Source organism: Strix aluco, chromosome 33, assembly GCF_031877795.1.
Source record: "Strix aluco isolate bStrAlu1 chromosome 33, bStrAlu1.hap1, whole genome shotgun sequence".
Taxonomy (NCBI): Eukaryota; Metazoa; Chordata; class Aves; order Strigiformes; family Strigidae; genus Strix; species Strix aluco.
The window spans coordinates 2,957,316-2,977,525 of record NC_133963.1 but is presented as its reverse complement, the minus strand read 5'-3'; the positions used below and the strand labels follow the sequence as shown (position 1 = coordinate 2,977,525).

At 52.4% G+C, this 20,210-nt stretch overlaps 1 protein-coding gene across 3 annotated transcripts in view; it reads right to left on the bottom strand.

Annotated features, from left to right (window-relative positions):
* BICRA (BRD4 interacting chromatin remodeling complex associated protein) overlaps nucleotides 1-20,210 on the bottom strand; it is a 37,335-nt gene that overhangs the window by 3,179 nt on the left and 13,946 nt on the right. Inside the window, exons 2-11 of one of the 3 annotated variants that reach the window (XM_074810041.1) lie at nucleotides 18,033-18,078; nucleotides 16,383-16,425; nucleotides 15,873-15,938; nucleotides 12,718-14,688; nucleotides 6,949-7,572; nucleotides 5,964-6,126; nucleotides 4,358-4,485; nucleotides 3,776-3,901; nucleotides 1,871-1,929; nucleotides 1,585-1,733 (exon numbers count right to left, since the gene is read on the bottom strand). In XM_074810041.1, the coding sequence (XP_074666142.1) occupies nucleotides 1,585-1,733; nucleotides 1,871-1,929; nucleotides 3,776-3,901; nucleotides 4,358-4,485; nucleotides 5,964-6,126; nucleotides 6,949-7,572; nucleotides 12,718-14,688; nucleotides 15,873-15,938; nucleotides 16,383-16,425; nucleotides 18,033-18,078 (3,375 nt within the window). The remainder of the gene's footprint in view (nucleotides 1-1,584; nucleotides 1,734-1,870; nucleotides 1,930-3,775; nucleotides 3,902-4,357; nucleotides 4,486-5,963; nucleotides 6,127-6,948; nucleotides 7,573-12,717; nucleotides 14,689-15,872; nucleotides 15,939-16,382; nucleotides 16,426-18,032; nucleotides 18,079-20,210) is intronic. The other 2 variants (XM_074810044.1, XM_074810043.1) reach the window with 2 other exon arrangements.

Genomic DNA, 20,210 nt, shown 5'->3' with positions numbered 1-20,210 from the left:
ATAATATAATTTTAATTGCTGTGGTTGTTAAGAATCTGCTAAGATCTGGATTATTATTTCTCAAAACCCAGAGACCCCAAAAAAAGGAGTTTGGTGTCATTTTAGTTCATATTGAGAAGTGTAATAATATAATTTTAATTGCTGTGGTTGTTAAGAATCTGCTAAGATCTGGTTTAAAGGTTTTGCAAAACCCAGAGACCCCGAAAAAAGGGGTTTGGTGTCATTTTAGTTTATATTCTGGTTATTAATAATATAATTTTAATTGCTGTGATTGTTGAGAATCTGCTAAGATCTGGTTTAAAGATTTCTCACAACCCAGAGACCCCAAAAAAAGGGGTTCAGTGTCATTTTAGTTTATACTGATAATTGTAATAATATAATTTTAATTGCCGTGATTGTTGAGAACCTGCTAAGATCTGGTTTAAAGATTTTGCAAAACCTGGAGACCCCCAAAAAAGGGGTTCGGTGTCATTTTAGTTCATATTGATAATTGTAATAATATAATTTTAATTGCTGTGATCGTTGAGGATCTGCTAAGATCTGGATTATTATTTCTCAAAACTCAGAGACCCCAAAAAAAGGGGGTTGGTGTCATTTTAGTTTATATTCTGGTTGTTAATAATGTAATTTTAATTGCTGTGATTGTTGAGAATCTGCTAAAATCTGGATTATTATTTCTCACAACCCAGAGACCCCAAAAATGGGGTTTGGTGTCATTTTAGTTTATACTGATAATTGTAATAATATAGTTTTAATTGTTGTGATTGTTGAGAATCTGCTAAGATCTGGTTTAAAGATTTCTCACAACCCAGAGACCCCAAAAAAAGGGGTTCAGTGTCATTTTAGTTTATACTGATAATTGTAATAATATAATTTTAATTGTTGTGATTGTTGAGAATCTGCTAAAATCTGGATTATTATTTCTCACAACCCAGAGACCCCAAAAAAAGGGGTTTGGTGTCATTTTAGTTTATATTGATAATTGTAATAATATAGTTTTAATTGTTGTGATTGTTGAGAACCTGCTAAGATCTGGTTTAAAGATTTTGCAAAACCCAGAGACCCTGAAAAAAGGGGTTTGGTGTCATTTTAGTTTATATTGAGAATCGTAATAATATAATTTTAATTGCTGTGGTTGTTAAGAATCTGCTAAGATCTGGTTTAAAGATTTCTCACAACCCAGAGACCCCAAAAAAAGGGGTTCAGTGTCATTTTAGTTTATACTGATAATTGTAATAATATAATTTTAATTGCTGTGATTGTTGAGAATCTGCTAAGATCTGGATTATTATTTCTCAAAACCCAGAGAACCCAAAAATGGGGTTTGGTGTCATTTTAGTTTATATTCTGATTGTAATAATGTAATTCTAATTGCTGTGATCGTTAAGACCCTGCTAAAACCTGGGTTAAAGATTTCTCAAAACCCAGAGTGACAAAACTTTAACGTCAATTTGAACCACTCCGGCCCGGAAACCCCTTGACGACCCCACAACTCTTTCCAGAGTTTCTCCATTTTTTAGTGGTAAAAACACCCGTTTTGTTCAACGCCGGGGTTCTGGCAGCCCCGGGGCCGGGGGGACTCACCCTTCCTGCAGTCCTGCTCCGAGGGGAGCATCCCCTGGTAGACGTGGTAGGGCAGGAGCCGCTGCAAAGCGTCGTCGAAGGAGCGGAACGGCGTCTTGTAGTCGGGGTGCAGCACCGCGCCCTGGTGCTTGTGCAGCTGCTCCAGGAAACTGGGGAGGGGGGAGAGGGAGAACTGCTGGGGGACACTCCCAATTCCCCGTTTCCAGCCCCAAAGCGAGCTCCGGGAACCAACGGAGAGGGATTCTTTGGGGTTTTTTTAAGTCACCGCCCCCCGCCCTGCGCTCACCAAGCTTCCTTGCTGGGCTGTAGTGTCGGGGCTTTCTTCAGGCCGAGCTTGGAGTCGTACTGCGGGAGAAGAGAGGACGGGCTGAGGGGGACGGCGCTGCACGGAAGCCCTCCGGGAATTCCTCCAGTTTAACCCCAGCTCCAGGGAATTCCTCCAGGAATTTCTGTTTTAGCCCACACTCGAGGGAATTCCTCCGTGAATTTCTCCGTTTTAACCCGAGCTCAAGGGAATTCCACCATTAATTTCTGTTTTAAACTGCACTCAAGGGAATTCCTCCGTGAATTTCTCCATTTTAACCCAAGCTCCAGGGAATTCCTCCAGGAATTTCTGTTTTAACCCCAGCTCCAAGGAATTCCTCCATCAATTCCTGTTTTAGCCCACGCTCGAGGGAATTCCTCCAGGAATTTCAGTTTTAACCCAAGCTCCAGGAACTCCTCCATTTTAACCCGCGCTCAAGGGAATTCCACCATTAATTTCTGTTTTAACCTGAGCTCCAGGGAATTCCGCCATCAATTCCTGGTTTAGTCCACACTCGAGGGAATTCCTCCGTGAATTTCTCCGTTTTAACCCCAGCTCAAGGGAATTCCACCATTAATTTCTGTTTTAACCCAAGCTCAAGGGAATTCCACCATTAATTTCTGTTTTAAACTGCACTCAAGGGAATTCCTCCAGGAATTTCTGGTTTAACCCAAGCTCGAGGGAATTCCTCCAGGAATTTCTCTGTTTTAACCCGAGCTTAAGGGAATTCCACCATTAATTTCTGTTTTAACCCCAGCTCCAGGGAATTCCGCCATCAATTCCTGTTTTAGCCCACACTCGAGGGAATTCCTCCAGGAATTTCTCTGTTTTAACCCGAGCTCAAGGGAATTCCACCATTAATTTCTGTTTTAAACCACGCTCGAGGGAATCCCTTCATCAATTCCTGTTTTAGCCCACACTCCAGGGAATTCCTCCAGGAATTTCTGTTTTAACCCCAGCTCCAGGGAATTCCTACATCAATTCCTGTTTTAGCCCACACTCGAGGGAATTCCTCCAGGAATTCCTCCATTTTAACCCCAGCTCCAGGGAATTCCTCCAGGAATTTCTGTTTTAACCCAAGCTCCAGGGAATTCCTCCGTGAATTCCTCCATTTTAACCCGAGCTCAAGGGAATTCCACCATGAATTTCTGTTTTAAACTGTGCTCGAGGGAATTCCTCCAGGAATTTCTCCATTTTAACCCGAGCTCCAGGGAATTCCTCCAGGAATTTCTCCATTTTAACCCCAGCTCAAGGGAATTCCACCATTAATTTCTGTTTTAAACTGCACTCAAGGGAATTCCTCCAGGAATTTCTGTTTTAACCCAAGCTCCAGGAATTCCTCCATTTTAACCCCAGCTCCAGGGAATTCCTCCAGGAATTTCTGTTTCAACCCACGCTCGAGGGAATTCCTCCAGGAATTCCTCCATTTTAACCCGATGTCCAGGGAATTTCTCCATTTTAACCCACACTCAAGGGAATTCCTCCACAAATTTCCCCATTTTAACCCACACTCGAGGAAATTCCTCCACTTTAACCCAACTCTTCCTCTTCTGAGGGAACTGAGTGTGGGGGTGGGCGACTGCTCCAGAGGGGAAAAAACCGGGATCAAATGGGTTTGGAATTTGGGGAAGGAGCGAAGGGAGGAAGCGCGGGGTTTAGGCGTGGAGCGAGGCTTCTGCTCCCTTGGCCGAAACAGCTTTTGGGGTATTTAGAGCACACCCGTATTATAAATAATCTATAAATTGGTATAGATACACCCGATACACACCAAATACACCAAGATATAAACCCGTCCCGTGGATAGAATTTATTTTTTGGTGTATTTAGAGCAACGGGACGTGCAACCCCCCCGTGACTAAAGGCCCTTCCCCGCCGCCGCACGCTCACCAGCTGCTGGCCCTGCCCGGGGACCGAGGGCACGAGCTGCGACAGGCCCTTCCCCACCACCTGGATCTGCAGCGGCCCTTTGGCCAGGTTCAGGCCCGAGACGGAACTGATGACGCCGGGCTTTGTCTGTGGGAGAAACCACAAAAAAAAAAAAAAATCGCTGGATTCTGAACCCCAGAGTGATTTCACCAAAGAATAATTAATTGTCAAAACACGCCCGGCGGCCTCCTCCCCGCTCAGGTGTAAACGCCCGAGTCCAGGGTGTATTTTTGCATAAAACCCAGAATTATTCTAATTTGTACTTCCCCAAATCTACACCTGACGTCCCCTTAAATCACCGCGAAGCGCTGATTCTCTTGAAGAGGAGCAACGGCCCAGCCCCACTCCCCAAAAGTTTTGATAATATTGCTGGGAATGGTTCATTTTGTGTCGCTTTAGAGGGCCGCAGCAATTTAAAAGTGGAAAAAAAAAAAGCTTCTCCTCCTTTTTGATGGGACGGAGGGGAACGCGGAGAGATTCGTTTACTCTCCGGGTGGGAAACTTTGAAATAAAGTGGAAAATCATGAAAAAATGCTTCTTCACCTGAACTGGCTGCTGTATGGCGAGAGGAGTTCCTGACTTCCCCGGGGCCGCAGCCCCTTTCCCGGCAGAAATCGGGGTGGAAACGCCAGATAAGGTTTTACTCTCTGCAGGAACTGGGGCGGTAATACCTGGTAACGGGCGAAGAGAATTTCAACAGTGGTTAAATTCAGGCCTGGATAAGAAATAACGACGTTCTGGAGTCCCCCAGCACGTTTAATCCCAAAAGACCGAGATTTATCAAAAATAAACCTGACCCCGGCTCCCCACCGCCCTTTTTTTTTTCGCATGGGGAGCATCGATCGCTTCAGCAGCCGAGCTCTGCCCAAACAGGGGCACGGGGACGCTCGTGGGTTGGGGACGCTCGTGGGTTTGGGGACGCGCGTGGGTTTGGGGGATGCTGGTGGGTTGGGACATTTGTGATTTGGGGATGCTCGTGGGTTTGGGGAGGTGTGTGGGTTTGGGGGTGCTTGTGGGTTTGGGGACATTCATGATTTGGGAATGCTTGTGAGTTGGGGACACTCGTGGGTTGGGGACATTTGTGATTTGGGGACACTTGTGGGTTGGAGACATTTGTGGGTTTGGGGACACTCATGGGTTTAGGGACAATCATGGTTTGGGACACTCGTGGATTTGGGGACATGTGGGTTTAGGATGCTCGTGGGTTGGGGACATTTGTGGGTTTGGGGGATGCTCATGGGTTGGGGACACTTCTGGGTTTGGGGACACTTGTGGGTTGGGGACATTTGCCATTTGGGGACGCTCATGGTTCGGGGATGCTTGTGGATTTTGGACACTTGTGGTTTGGGGACACCTGTAGGTTTGGGGGACACTCGGGTTGGGGACACTTGTGGGTTTGGGGACACTTGTGGGCTTGAGACACCTGTAGGTTTGGGGACATTTGTAGGTTTGGGGGACACTCAGGGGTTGGCGACACCTGTGGGTTGGGGACACTTGTGGGTTTGGGGACACTCGTGGGTTTGGGGGTGCTTGTAGGTTTGGGGACATTCATGATTTGGGAATGATTGTGAGTTGGGGGTGCTTGTAGGTTTGGGGACATTCATGATTTGGGAATGATTGTGAGTTGGGGACACTCGTGGGTTGGGGACATTTGTGATTTGGGGACACTTGTGGGTTGGAGACATTTGTGGGTTTGGGGACACTCGTGGGTTTAGGGACAATCATGGTTTGGGACACTCGTGGATTTGGGGACATGTGGGTTTAGGATGCTTGTGGGTTGGGGACATTTGTGGGTTTGGGGACACTTGTGGGTTTGGGGACACTTGTGGGTTTGGGGACATTTGCGATTTGGGGACGCTCATGGTTTGGGGATGCTTGTGGATTTTGGACACCTGTAGGTTTGGGGGACACTTGGGTTGGGGGGACACTTGTGGGTTTGAGACACTCATGGTTTGGGGATATTTGTAGGTTTGGGGGACACTCAGGGGTTGGGGACACTCGTGGGTTTGGGGACGCTTGTGGGTTTGAGACACTTGTGGGTTGGGGACGCTTCATGGTTTGGGGGACGCTTGTGGTTTGGGATGCTCGTGGGTTTGCCTGTTTTTTCCCCGTTTCCCCCTGTTTTCCCCCATCCCGGAGCAGCACAAACCTGCGGAGGCGGGCGGGAGGGCGGCGGGCGCGTGGCCGTGCGTGGGGGCTGCCGTCGTCCCCGTCCCCGTCCCCCCCTGCGTGCCGCTGAACTGGGCGAGCGCGGGGGACGCCTGGCTGCTGGGGGGCTGCTGCTTCGCTTGCAGGATGATCCCCTGCGGCACCTGCCACGGGTAAAACAAAACAAAGTTGAGAATGGGCCCTAAACCTCGTTTTTTTAACCCGCACGGGCGCCGTCTGTCCCCTCAAACGCGGCGCTGGGAGACGGACGCCGGAAAAGGGTGAAAAAAGGCACCGGCCGAGCTCCCCCCGTCCCTCCCCAGCTCCAGCCCCGGGGTCTGAACCGCACAAACGGGCCCCGCGTGCTCCAAAAAGGCAAATCAGGTCCTTGGGAGGGGGGGTTTTGTTAAACCAGTTAAATAAAACCGAGCTCAAGCGCTGCCCTGTTCACCCCCAAGTCCTCTTGCCCGCCCCCAACCTGCAATTTATTTATTGATAAATCACCGTTTCGTTTTAAAAGCTGCTTTTTTTGGGGGTGCTTCACCGGGATGGCCCCGACCGCACCGTTAACGAGGGCTGCACACCCCCCCCCCAAACCCCAAATTGGGGCAGGATTTGGCCCCGGGCACAAAAGATCTTGGGGTCGGGGGAGAAGGCGATGCGCTTTGATTTTTTTGTCGCCGCAAACGCCGTTTTCCCCGGTTTTATTCCCAGATTTCCCCACAGGCAGCCGGGGAAGGCGCCTCCCCGCAGACACGCTCCACAGTGAAGGTGCTGGAGGCGGACGTAACCTGCGCCCCCGCAAAAAAAAAAAAAACAAAAAAACCAACAAAAAAAACCACTCGGGGCTGCGGCGAGGAAGTGGCGCCTGGTTCAGCTCCGCGGGGAGGAACCAGCCGGGGTTTTGCTTCTGATTTTGGGTTGAATTGGGGTGGGGGGGGGGGAGTTTGTGGCCGCGCGGGCCCCCCTCGACGGCGCTTAATTACCTGCTGGAACCTGTCCAGGATTTGCTTCGGCTGAGGAGCGGGGTTGGGGGCGGCCGGGAGGGTCGGGAATTGGTTTGGGACCATCGGGAAGTTCCGGGGTTGCTCCGTGGTTAAATGGAGAGTGTGGGTGGGAGTGGGGGGTTTGATTTGCCCCTGGGGGGGAAACTGCAGTTGGAAATGGGGGGAAGGAGCGTGTTGGGCCTCCGCTGGCGTCGGCAGCGGGACGGGGAGAGATGTCGGCGCGGGGGGTTCCGCCGGCGGCGGTTGGAAAGGGGGTTGGGAGGGGGGGCGCAAAGGGTGCTGCCCCCCCCCGAGGGGGGACGAGGCTAATTGGTTTTGGATGACGTAGAGGCCCGGCACGGGGGCTTGCGGGGTGCAGGAGCGGGAAAGCGGCTCCGAGGGGGGCCGGGAGAGGGTCTGAGGTTGGGAAGGGGGACGCGAGTGGGGACGGGATGGGGGGCGGGAGAGGGGTTGGGGTTGGGAAGGGGGACGGGAGGGGTGGGGGGATTGAATTTGGGGGAGGTGGGCGGCCGAGAGCTGCGGGCTCTCCCCCAGGGGAGGAGGAGGTAGCGAAGGGGACGGGGACGGGGAGGCTCCAGGGAGCTTCTGCTGCCCTGCGGGTAACTGCAACAGAGAAGGAAAGAGGCAGAAGTTAGTCCAGGCTCAGGAAGGAGTGTTTGCCCTCAGAGGTTGCCCACGGGCTACTGAAAGGGGCTGGCGGAGCCCCTCTGCCTCCTGCCCTAACGAGCCCCTTGCTCTGCCCTAACACCCCCCCCCTGGAGCCCCCCCGGCGCTTTTTAAAAGCATTTTTAGGGCCAGAAGAAGGGAAAAAGTGGCAGCAGGGCAGCTAGCCCAACCGCGCTCGGGCTTCCCAAACGGCTCCGCGTTAGCCCAGCGTGGGGCTCAGCCCTCCCAGCCTCCCTGGGAGACCGGGGGAAGAAGCGTTTTCTAGGTTTTTTTCCCCCAAAACGCCCTTATTGCTGCTCCCAGACTGGCTGGAGCGATGCTGGGATGCTCCCCACCCTCCCTCCCCACCGCTGCAAATCTGAGGCTGCTGCTCCCCTGGGGAAGGGGATCCGTGACCAGGGGGTCCCCAGAGCCGGCTAACGAGGACTAATTAATGAGGGGACTAATTAACGTGAGAGGTTAATGTGAGTCCTCCCGCAGCATCCCGTTGTTCAAAATTTCTGGGGAGGGATTCCCCCTCCGGGAGCTGCGTTCTGCCTCAAAATATCCCTTTTATCGCCGTTATGGGAGTTCCTAATGGCTACGGAAATAATGAATTTTGGGGGGAAAAATATAAAAATAATGAAACCTCTGTCAGGGCCCAAAAGGGAGAGGAAGAGGAGGAAAAGCAGCGCAGGGTGGCAGCAGCTGTCAGGGTTAGTGCAGGCAAGCGGGAGCAGCCGGAGCTCGGGGGGGGGACGGACAGAGGGACGGGGGGGACGGGGGGACGGCGGGGGGTGGAGAGTGGCGGCCACGGTCTCCTGGAGCCCCCCCCCCGACTTTGGCCACGGCCCGGAGCCCCTGTGTGAGGGCTGAGAACACCCCCAGGCGGGCCACCAAACTGTGAATTTACCAGCTTTCGCTTAATTCTGCGCCGCCGGGGGGGGGGCATCGCCCAGCGCTCGAGCGCTTCTGCCCGCTCCCTCCTGCCCTGGCGAGCGGAGCCAACGCGGCCGCTTCGCTCCAGGAGCAAAAAAACCCTTTCGCTGGCCACGCGGCGATCCGGCGGAGGAAACCGGACTTGGGGGAGAGGTTAAAAACTTTAAAAAAAAAAAAAAAAAAGACAAGGCAAAAAAGAAAAACGCCAGGAGATGCGTTGACGCTCCAGCGCGCGGTTTGTCGCTGCCGGGCTGTTTTTTCCTCCGGGTGCAGGGTATGTTTATGGCTCTTCCTCCTTCGCCTACCTCGTGCCACCTCCATTCGCACGTTTTTCCCGGTTTCCGACGGGAAAACGGCGGCCAGATGTACACGCTTTGGGCGGCTGAGGGCTGATGGGAGAGGCAGGAGGGTGTCGGTGAGGAGAACAGCTCGCTCTGGAGGTGGCAGAGGGACTTTGCAGGGAGGCAGCGGGACGCGGCGCCTCTGACCCACAAAATCGCAGATTTAGGTACTTCCTGGGAAAAAAATCCTACTGGAAGGCAGAGGAGAAAAACCCCCCGCGCCGCCACGGCCACGTGCTGAGGGCACCCGGCACCCAACCGGCGTCAAACGGCAAAGGCAGTGCAGGGCCCAGGTTTCCTTATTCCCAGGGGGGTTTCTCTATTCCCAGGGGGGTTTCTCTATTCCCAGAGGGGTCTCCCTGTTCCTTGGGGGGGGGGGGGGTGTTTCCCTATGCCCAGGAGGGTCTCCCTGTTCCCAGGGGGGTTTCCCTATTCCCAGGGGGGTCTCCCTGTTCCTTGGGGGGGGGACGGGGGGGTTTCCCTATTCCCAGGGGTGTTTCCCTATTCCCAGGAGGGTCTCCCTGTTCCTGGGGGGGGGGGGGGGTGTTTCCCTATTCCCAGAGGGGTTTCCCTATTCCCAGGGGGGTCTCCCTATTCCCAGGAAGGTTTCCCTATTCCCAGGGGGGGTTTCCCTATTCCCAGGGGGGTCTCCCTGTTCCCAGGGGGGGTTTCCCTATTCCCAGGGGTGTTTCCCTATTCCCAGGAGGGTCTCCCTGTTCCTAGGGGGGGGGGGGGGTGTTTCCCTATTCCCAGAGGGGTTTCCCTATTCCCAGGGGTGTCTCCCTATTCCCAGGAAGGTTTCCCTATTCCCAGGGGGGGTTTCCCTATTCCCAGGGGTGTTTCCCTATTCCCAGGAGGGTCTCCCTGTTCCTAGGGGGGGGGGGGGGAATGTTTCCCTATTCCCAGGGGGGTTTCCCTATTCCCAGGAGGGGGTTCCCTATTCCCAGGAATGTTTCCCTATTCCCAGGGGGGTTTCCCTATTCCCAGGGGGTGTTTCCCTATTCCCAGGAATGTTTCCCTATTCCCAGGGGGGGTTTCCTCCATTTCCCAGTCTCGGGGGGGGGATCGCTGACGTCTCCAACTGCCTTTGGTCCCCGGCACCCTCTGGGTTTTCCTGGGGCTGAAACCCCGGAGGCGACTTGTCACCCCTGAGCCTGACCCCCCACGGGCTGCATCCGTGCTCCTACTTACGCCAGAAGAGTTCAAAGGAGAATTTTAAAGCTTTGAAATAACCAGTGAAATAACTGAAATAACTAGGGAAATAACTACTGAAATAACTATTGAAATAATTAGTGAAATAACTGAAATAACTAGTGAAATAACCAGTGAAATAACTATTGAAGTAACTGAAATAACCAGTGAAATAACTGTAATAACCAGTGAAATAACTGGGGAAATAACTGGTGAAATAACCAGTGAAACAACTGAAATAACCAGTAAAATAACTGAAATAACTGGGGAAATAACTAGTGACAAAACTGAAATAATTAGTGAAATAACTGTAATAACTACTGAAATAACTGGTGAAATAATTAGTGAAAAAACTATTGAAATAACTGAAATAACTACTGAAATAATGGTGAAATAACTGGTGAAATAATTAGGGAAATAACTGTAATAACCAGTGAAATAACTAGGGAAATAACCAGTGAAATAACTGAAATAACCAGTGAAATAACTGTAATAACTAGGGAAATAACTGTAATAACTACTGAAATAACCAGTGAAATAACCAGTGATATAACTGTAATAACTAGTGAAATAACTAATAACTGGTGAAATAACTGAAATAACCAGTGAAATAACTGAGATAACTAGGGAAATAACTCGTTAAATAATTAGGGAAATAACTGTAATAACCAGTGAAATAACTAGGGAACTAACCAGGGAAATAACCAGTGAAATAACCAGTGAAATAACTGTAATAACCAGGGAAATAACCAGTGAAATAACCAGTGAAATAACTGTAATAACTAGTGAAATAACTAGTGAAATAACCAGTGAAATAACGGTAATAACTAGGGAAATAACTACCGAAATAACTAGTGAAATAACCAGTGAAATAACCAGTGATATAACTGTAAAAACCAGTGAAATAACTGTAATAACTAGTGAAATAACTGGGGAAACAACTGGTGAAATAACCAGTGAAACAACTGAGATAACTAGGGAAATAACTAGTGAAATAATTAGGGAAATAACTGTAATAACCAGTGAAATAACCAGTGAAATAACTGTAATAACCAGGGAAATAACTAGGGAACTAACGAGTGAACTAACCAGTGAACTAAGGAGTGAACTAAGGAGTGAACTAACGAGTGAACTAACGAGTGAACTAAGGAGTGAACTAAGGAGTGAACTAACCAGTGAACTAACCAGTGAACTAAGGAGTGAACTAACGAGTGAACTAACCAGTGAACTAAGGAGTGAACTAACCAGTGAACTAACCAGTGAACTAACGAGTGAACTAAGGAGTGAACTAACGAGTGAACTAACGAGTGAACTAAGGAGTGAACTAACCAGTGAACTAACCAGTGAACTAACCAGTGAACTAACCGCAGTAACTCCTGGAACAACGACAACAAGCCCAGCGCAGCGCTCGCTCTCCCCGTTCCCTCCCCGCCGGACGGGGCAGGCCCGGGCCCAGCGCCCACCTTCGCAAATACAAATTCCAGACTAAAACCCCCCAACGGGTCCAATCCGGCGTCCGAAACGTCACCGAAGGCTTCACCCGGCCGGGAGGAGACGGCACGGCCCGACCTTGACCCCCGGCGCCGCCGCGGCCTCTCGCCACGAGCGGCTGCTCGCCTTCCGCCCGGAGCCGCCCGATTCGTTAATTTTCGAGGTTTGACTCGAGCTAACGAGGGTCAAGAGCCCCGAGCGGGAAAGCAGGAGCGAGGCCACGGGCTGAGCTCGACCCCGCGCCGCAGACGGAGGCCGGGTCTGCGCCCACCCCTCTGCGGTGGCTTCGGCGACACGGAGGGACCCGTCACCGGCTCCTTGCTCCAAAGTCAAGGTCGTGGCACCGGCTACGCACAGAGCGGCCCCGCCCGCCACTCCCGGAGGCTTGGAATAAATTTAAAGACCTACTCGAGGGTGGGAATCACCCCACGATGGGAAGAGACGATGTCAAGACTTAAGGCTGCGCCTTGAGCCCCACTCGCTGCTCCCGGAGGCTTGGAATAAATTTAAAGACCTACTTGAGGGTGGGAATCACCCCATGATGGGAAGAGACGATGTCAAGACTTAAGGCTGCACCTTGAGCCCCACTCATCACTCCTGGAGGCTTGGAATAAATTTAAAGACTTACTCGAGGGTGGGAATCACCCCACGATGGGAAGAGACGATGTCAAGACTTAAGGCTGCGCCTTGAGCCCCACTCATCGCTCCTGGAGGCTTGGAATAAATTTAAAGACTTACTCGAGGGTGGGAATCACCCCACGATGGGAAGAGACGATGTCAAGACTTAAGGCTGCGCCTTGAGCCCCGCTCATCGCTCCTGGAGGCTTGGAATAAATTTAAAGACCTACTTGAGGGTGAGAATCACCCCACGACAGGAAGAGATGAAGTCAAAGACTTAAGGCTGCGCCTTGAGCCCCACTCATCACTCCCGGCAGCTTAAAATAAATTTAAAGACCTACTTGAGGGTGAGAATCACCCCATGATGGGAAGAGACAACATCAAGACATTAAGGCCACGCAGGGGGCGCTCCTGGCACGTGCAGTGTGCGAAGCAAGCGCAAAAACGGGGCTCTCCAGAGCTCCCCCCACACTCTCCAAACACCCCACGGGCTACAAACGCGGCCGGGGGGGCTTGTACTTGCCTGCTGCAGGAACATCTGCATGGAGTCCTGGTTGATGACGGGTCCGGCGGCCGCCTGGCCCAGGATGATCTTCTCCGGGCTGGAGGCCAGGCTGGGGCTGGGCTGGGAAGTCCCTGGCTGCTGGGCGGGCGGCGGTGGAGGCGGCGGTGGGACGTTGAGCTGCAGCGGGGCGGGCGGTTGAGCGGCGGTTTGGACGGTGAGGATGGAGGATTGGTCGGTGGCGGGCAACAAGCTGGCTCCCGAGGCCGGTTGGGGCTGGCCGAGGCCCAGGCTCTGGCTAGTAGCCGAGGTTTGGATGCTGACGGCCTGGCCCAGGTTCTCGGTGGCGTTGAGCATGGCCACCTGGTTGGGTAACGTCACACCCTGGATCACCGTTTGGCCAGTTTGGCCTAAAGAAGTGGCTACGGAGGGTTGGCTTTGAGTGGTCAAACTGCCAGCCAAGGAAACGGGCATCTGGAAAAGCGCCGGCTGGCCCACTTGCCCGGGTTGGAGCTGGATGGGGGCCGAGAGGATGTGAGCGGTGCCGTGGGCGTTCTGGGAGGTGAGAACCTGGCCCAGGTTCAGCTGGCCGGCGATGTTCTGGTTGGTGAGGATCTGCGCCGGCAAAGCTTGGTTGGTGATCAGTTGCCCGCCGGGCCCTTGGCTCGTGATGATGTGGGCTTGCCCGCCGGGGTGCGAGGTGGTCAGGATTTGTCCCCCCATGTTTGCCGGCAAGGCGGAGAGCTGCTGCGGGAGCTGCACGGCGGAAGCCCCCGCCAGTTGCCCGGGGAGCAAGAACTGGTTTTGACCCTGCAGCATGGCCTGGGGGACGTGCTGCGCCGGGATGACGATGCTGCTGCTCTGGTTTAGCAGGTGGACGCTCATGGGTTTGCTGAGGGCTTGTTGCTGCGGCGGCGGCTGCTTGAAGACGTTGGCAGGGAGGCCCTGGGGGAAGCCCGACAGCACCACGTTCTGCCCGGGTTTGCCGGCCATGAAGGTCAAGTTCTGTTGGGCCTTTTGCTGCTGCAGGGCGGCTTCGTTCTGGATGGTCAAGGTGGTGTTGTTGGGGCCGAAGGGTTTGGGGGTGATCTGGTAGAGCTTCTGCTGCAGGACGCCGGCGGGTTTGGGTTGAATCGGGGTGGGCGTCCGGTGGATGATGACGTTCTGGGCCTGCACCAAAGGGCTGCTCAGGTTGGAGGTGACGGTGAGCGGTTGGGAGCCCTGGGTCCCCGAGACGTTGCCGAACATGGAGTTGCCGTTGAGCGTCGTGGTGGCCACCGTCGGTACGTTCTTTTGGATGACGAGGCCGGCGTTTTGCGGAGAAACCCCCGTGGAGGCCAGTGTGACCTGCTGCTGCTCGGGCGCCGTTTGGGTGATGTAGCTGCCCACTGGCATGGTGGCCACTCCCGAGGGCTGAACCTGCTTGGCGATGATCTGTTGGGCCGGCTGATTGATGGCCATCACTTGTTGGCCAACTACTTGGATAGGCCCGATGCCCAGTGTCCCCCCAGGGCTACCGTTGGGCAAACCCTGAAGATTAGAGATGGGTTGGATGGTGACGTTGCCCAACCCAACTTGTTGAAGGAAAGGTTGAACACTGATGGTTTTGTTGACCACCTCGGCGCCCACCGACTGCTGCACCAAAGCCTGGTGCGTCAGGACGGCGGGTTGCTGCAAGCCGATGAGGTCGGCGCCGCCAGAAAAGATCTGCGGGGCGCCGTCGGAGCCCGCCTGCACCACAGGCTGAAGGGTGGGCAACTGGAAAGAACCCAGATCCAGCTCAGCCTCAGCCTCCAGCGTCTGCTCGGTGATATTGGCCTCTTGAAGGCTCTGCTGGAGGATGTCGCAGGGTTGCTCCGAGTTGGGCAAGTTCGCCCCGGCGCTGGCCGGCGAGCCCAGGATGTCATCTTCCAAAAAATCGAGGTCCACGCTGGTGGTGGGTTGGCTCGGCTCAGTGCTCAGGTGGTTGCCAGAGGCCTCTTGGACGTGCAGCTGGCAAAGAGCGGGTGGAGGGGGAGAAAAAAAGAAGAAAGCGTTGAGCTCGAGCGCAGAAAAGGGCTTCTAGTCAACGGCTCTCGCGAGCCGAGCGGCCGGCGGGGCGAGCCCAAATCGACGCGCAGCATCGCTGGCGAGACGGGCCGGTCTCACGGATGGGCTAAAAACTCGGCCTTTTCGAGCGTTACGCCACAAAAAGTCAGAGCTCAGAGCTCATCCCTCCCCGACTCGTAAAAACAAAAGCCGCCGTTGGGATGGGATTCCCAAATTTCCCAAAATTCCAGGATAACCCAGCCCTTTTCTTGGGGGAGATGAGCAAGCGGCAGCCCAGGGGACTTGGATGCGCTGCGGGGTGTTGCCCCACTATAGTGTCGGAAGGAATTGTTGTTTTTTTATTCCGTTATTTCCTGGAAGAACCGCGGAAATAAGAGAAAAAGCACCACGCGGCCTGTGCCGGCGTTTCGTAAAACACAGCCCTGCTCGGGGTTATAAAAATAAAATTCAAACAATCAAAGTAGAAGCGAACCTCAACCGCTAGGTGAAGGATAAAGCATCGGCAGCTTCACCCGAAATCTTTGTGAAAAATAAAGCGCAATGGAGGAAAAACATAAACAACAACAAAAAAATAATTAAAGACTCGTATTACAATGTAACTGGAAATAGGGAAAAAATAATAATAAAAAAAATCATGCTTGAATGGTATCCATGCAGAGTAACCCATGCTCGTGGGGGAAAAGGATAAAAAAAGAGGATTTTTAGCATTTAATTCCATTTTCCCTCCGCTGCGGCGGCGGGCGCAAGGCGAGGGAGCAACGGACAGAAACGGGGTTTTTCTTCACACCAAATTCTTTTTTTTTAAGAGTTCTCCCAAACGATCTTTGCCACCGCTGAGGCTGCAGTTTTCTCCGGCTCGGCCTCAGAGTTGGGTTTGGGATTTGTGTGTGAAAACGACTTTTCTCTCCCCCGGATGTACGTCGGGGTTATTTCTCGCTAAGTCTTGGGGAATAAGCCCTGCGTCTTGCCTTTTTTTGCTAGATTTGGGAAACGGATGAAAAACAAGCCTACGAAACACAAAAAAAAAAAAAAACAACCAACAAAAAAAGGAAAAAAAAAAAAAGAACAAAAAAAGGGAAAGGTTTCTAAGCTGATGTTCCCCAAGCATAAATTAAAAAAATACATACCCCAGCACCTTCAAAAAAGGCACTGGCTGCATCTCCTGTGTTGTCCAGGAGATCATCACTGTCAATCTGTAATTAAAAAGATTTTATTTACTTTCTTTAGATATAGTACGAAAAAAAAAATTAAAAAATAATAATAAAAAAAAAAAAAATGATTGCAGTTGGTGCTGGGCAGCCCCTGGGAATTGCTGAGCTCTGCCCCGGGGCAGCAGTGGGGCAACGTCCCTCCCCGTCCCCGTCTCCTGCCGGCAGGGACCCCAATTTGGCTCAAAATGCCCCAAAACCCGGCTGGTTGCTCCACACGGGCAGCAGCGGGAGCCGCCGGGCTGAGATTTGCCCCGGGGGCGCTCGGCCGGGGTCCTAAAAAGTCCTTAAAACCTAAAGGATGCTGAACTTGGGGGTTTGTTTCTTCAGTAAAAATTAATTTTTTTATATTAAAAAAAAAAAAAAAAAATCAAGGAGGAGGTTGGTTTGTGTTAAATTTTTGGTGAATAGAACCGAGTCGTCGCTCACCTTTTCGGATCCATGTAAAAAATCGTTCAAGGCCTGAGGATCGCTGGAAAACAACAGACGAAAGCGTTTAGGGGAGGCGTCACGTGACCCGCCGCGTGGTTCTCGTTAACGCCCCAACGTCCCCCCCGAAACGCTCGTTAACGCCCCAACGTCCCCCCCCCGCCCCGCCCCGAAACGCTCCCGAGCCACTGCGGCGGCGACGCTTCGGGGTCGAGACGCGTCGGGGTGGAGCTGGTTCCCTGTGCCCCGGTTAGTTCTGCCAAGCTCCCATCCCCAAAAGTTTCATCAGCGCAATAAAATTGGAGAATAAGCCAAAAATGGGCCGTTTGTCCAAAAAAAAAAAAAATTGTTTGGGCGACCCGCCGAGGAGCTTCCCCGGTGGCGCAGGGTCGGAGCAACCAAAAAAGCCCCGATTGTTGGCAAAACCCCCGCGGGACGGGACTCGGTCACGTTAGAACCGGGACAAGCAAAACGCGGGACGCGCGGACGGTCTCTCCTCGTGGAAAACCTCCGGCACAGCCGCCCGGAGCCCTCCCAGCTCCCCCAAACCCCCCCAAAACTCTCCCAGTTCCCCCCAAAACCCCTCTAAACTCTCTCAGCTCCCCCAAAACTTCCCCCAAACCCCTCCCAGCTCTCCCAAACCCCTCTCAGTTTCCCCAACCCCCCCCCCCCCAAACTATCCCTGGAGCCCTCCCAGCTCCCCCCAAACCCCCCAAAACTCTCCCAGTTCCCCCCAAACCCTCCCAGCTCCCCTAAAACTCTCCCAGTTCCCCCCAAACCTTCCCAAAACTCTCTCAGCTCCCCCAAAACTCTCTCAGCTCCCCCAAAACTCTCTCAGCTCCCCTAAAACCCCCCTAAACTCTCCCAGCTCCCCCCCCAAACCCTCCCAAAACTCCCTCAGCTCCCCCAAACTATCCCTGGAGCCCTCCCAGCTCCCCCCAAACCCCCCAAAACTCTCCCAGTTCCCCCCAAACCCTCCCAAAACTCTCCCAGTTCCCCCCAAACCCTCCCAGCTCCCCTAAAACTCTCCCAGTTCCCCCCAAACCCTCCCAAAACTCTCCCAGTTCCCCCCAAACCCTCCCAAAACTCTCCCAGTTCCCCCAAACCCTCCCAAAACTCTCCCAGTTCCCCCCAAACCCTCCCAAAACTCTCCCAGCTCCCCCAAAACTCTCTCAGCTCCCCTAAAACTCTCCCAGCTCCCCCAAAACCCCCCTAAACTCTCCCAGTCCCCCCCAAACCCTCCCAAAACTCTCCCAGCTCCCCCAAAACTCTCTCAGCTCCCCCAAAACCCCCCTAAACTCTCCCAGCTCCCCCAAACCCTCCCAAAACCCTCCCAGCTCCCCCAAAACCCCATAAAACTCACCCAGTTCCCCCAAAACCCTCCCAGCTCCCCCAAACCCCCCCAAACCCTCCCAACTCCCCTACCTCCCCCCCCCAAAACCCTCCCAGCTCCCTCAAACCCCCCGCTCAGGTGGGGTTCGTACATCTGCAGCACCTCTGGGACGCTCCGGGGTGGGGTGGGGGGGGCGTTTGGCTCTGGGGGACCCACCCCGACACTGGAGAAGCCCTGGGGATGCGTCTACAGACCAGAACCCCCCCTCCCATCCCTGCGTCATCCCCCCAAAATTCGGGAGCTGCGGTGCTACTCACCAAATTACATCTAGCAAGCACCGGCCGTCTTCATCATCCATGTCAACTGCAAAGAGGGGACAGAGACGTCAGGAGGGAGCTGGGGGCTGCTCCTCGCTCCCCCCCTCCCCGCCCCGCCAAGCCCTGAGGAGGATGAGGATGATGCTGACGCCGCCGTCCCGTCACTGGATCCATTTTGCCGGCGGCTCTCCCAACCCCGGGCTTGGGTTTACACCCCAAAACCCAAACCCGGTGGGTTTTTGGTTTGTTTTGGGCAACGGTGACCGGGCGACCCCGGCTGTGACATCGGGAGCCGAATCCTGGCACCTGCACAACTTGGGGATGCCTCTTCTTGAAAAAAAATCCCATTTTTACATAGTTTTAGCCCTAAACTTCCACTGTGGCAAAACGTACCCGGAGGCGTTTCACTTCAAACAGGAGGAATCGAGGATTTTTTCCGCCGATAACCTGAGACTTGGCACCCAGCCACCTCCTCGCAAACCTGTTTTTAACGGCCAGGTCTGGAAAACGGTGGGGGTTTGGTGGGTTTTTTTGGTTTTTTTACTTTTTTTTTTTGGTGTTTCCCCCTTTTTCCCTCAGATCTGCTCCACAGCTGAGGTCCGGGCAGGGTTTGTATGAAACTCCCTAATGAGACTCAACTAATAAAAATCACAGAGGAGGAGAGATGGGGCGGGGGGTGGGGGGGGATAAAAGTCAGCTACCTCAGAAGACCGTAAAAAAAAACTTAAAAAATGGGGGAAACTCGCTGCGGGATAAACACCCCTTTAACGGGCTGAAGTTCAGGGGTTTGAACAATCCGACTGCAAGAGTCGGGCGTAATTATTTTCAGGATGCAAATGAATCATCTAAATACACCAGCAAAACTCAACTAATTACCCCGGAGCAGACCGTAAGCGGGGGAGCGCACCCCGAGAACACGCCGCCGCCGCCGCCTCGGTTGATTTTTCCGCTCTTTCAGGAGCTCTGCTGAGTATTTAGGAACACCGAAGCAATTCCAGAAATAACATTTTTTTTTTTTTCCCCCCACCCCGAGTTCCAGCCAAAATTCTCCCTGAGGTGGCAGAGCATCTGGGACAGGAGGAAAAACCAAAATATTGGAGAAATTACAGTGATCAAACGGGTTTGAGGGAAAACAAAAAAATTGGAGAAATTACGGTGATTAAACGGGTTTGAGGGAAAACCAAAAAACTGGAGAAATTATGGTGATTAAATGGGTTTGAGGGAAAACCAAAAAAAATTGGGAGAAATTACAGTGATTAAACGGGTTTGAGGGAAAATCAAAAAAATTGGAGAAATTACGGCAAGGAAAACCAAAAAATTAGAGAAATTATGGCGATCAAACGGGTGCAAGGAAAAACAAAAAAACTGGAGAAATGACGGTGATTAAACAGGTTTGAGGGAAAACCAAAAAAATTGGGAGAAATTACGTGATTAAATGGGTTTGAGGGGAAATCAAAAAAATTGGGAGAAATTACGGCGAGGAAAACCAAAAAATTAGAGAAATTACGGCGATCAAACGGGTGCAAGGAAAAACAAAAAAACTGGAGAAATGACAGTGATCAAACGGGTTTGAGGGAAAACCAAAAAAATTGGAGAAATTACGGTGATTAAATGGGTTTGAGGGGAAATCAAAAAAACTGGAGAAATTACGGCGAGGAAAACCAAAAAATTAGAGAAATTACGGCGATCAAACGGGTTCAAGGAAAAACAAAAAAACTGGAGAAATGACAGTGATCAAACCGGTTTGAGGGAAAACCAAAAAAATTGGAGAAATAACAGATTTGCTACCGGATTCGTTTCGCTGCTGGACTTGACGCATCTTCCCCGTTGTCGAGGCGGAACGAAACCAAAACGTACCCGTAACCCCAAGCGGGTGATCAATCGGTGACCCAAAACGGCCCGTTTTCACCCCTTTTTAACCCAAAACAATCCCTTCCCTGGGCTGGTTTCATTGCAAACACCAACTCTCTCAACCTCCAGCAGCTCTACCGCAGGAGGACGGCGCCTGCTCTCCGCCTCCCCCCAGCCACGCCCACTCTCTAGATATTATTTTTTCACTTATTTTTACCCCCAAAAATACCTTTATCGCAAGGATTTTACGACGCATTTAAAACTCTCTTGGGTTTTAAATTTTTCGGAGAGGCTCTGAACCTCACCGTGGCCTTTTTCTCTTTTCAA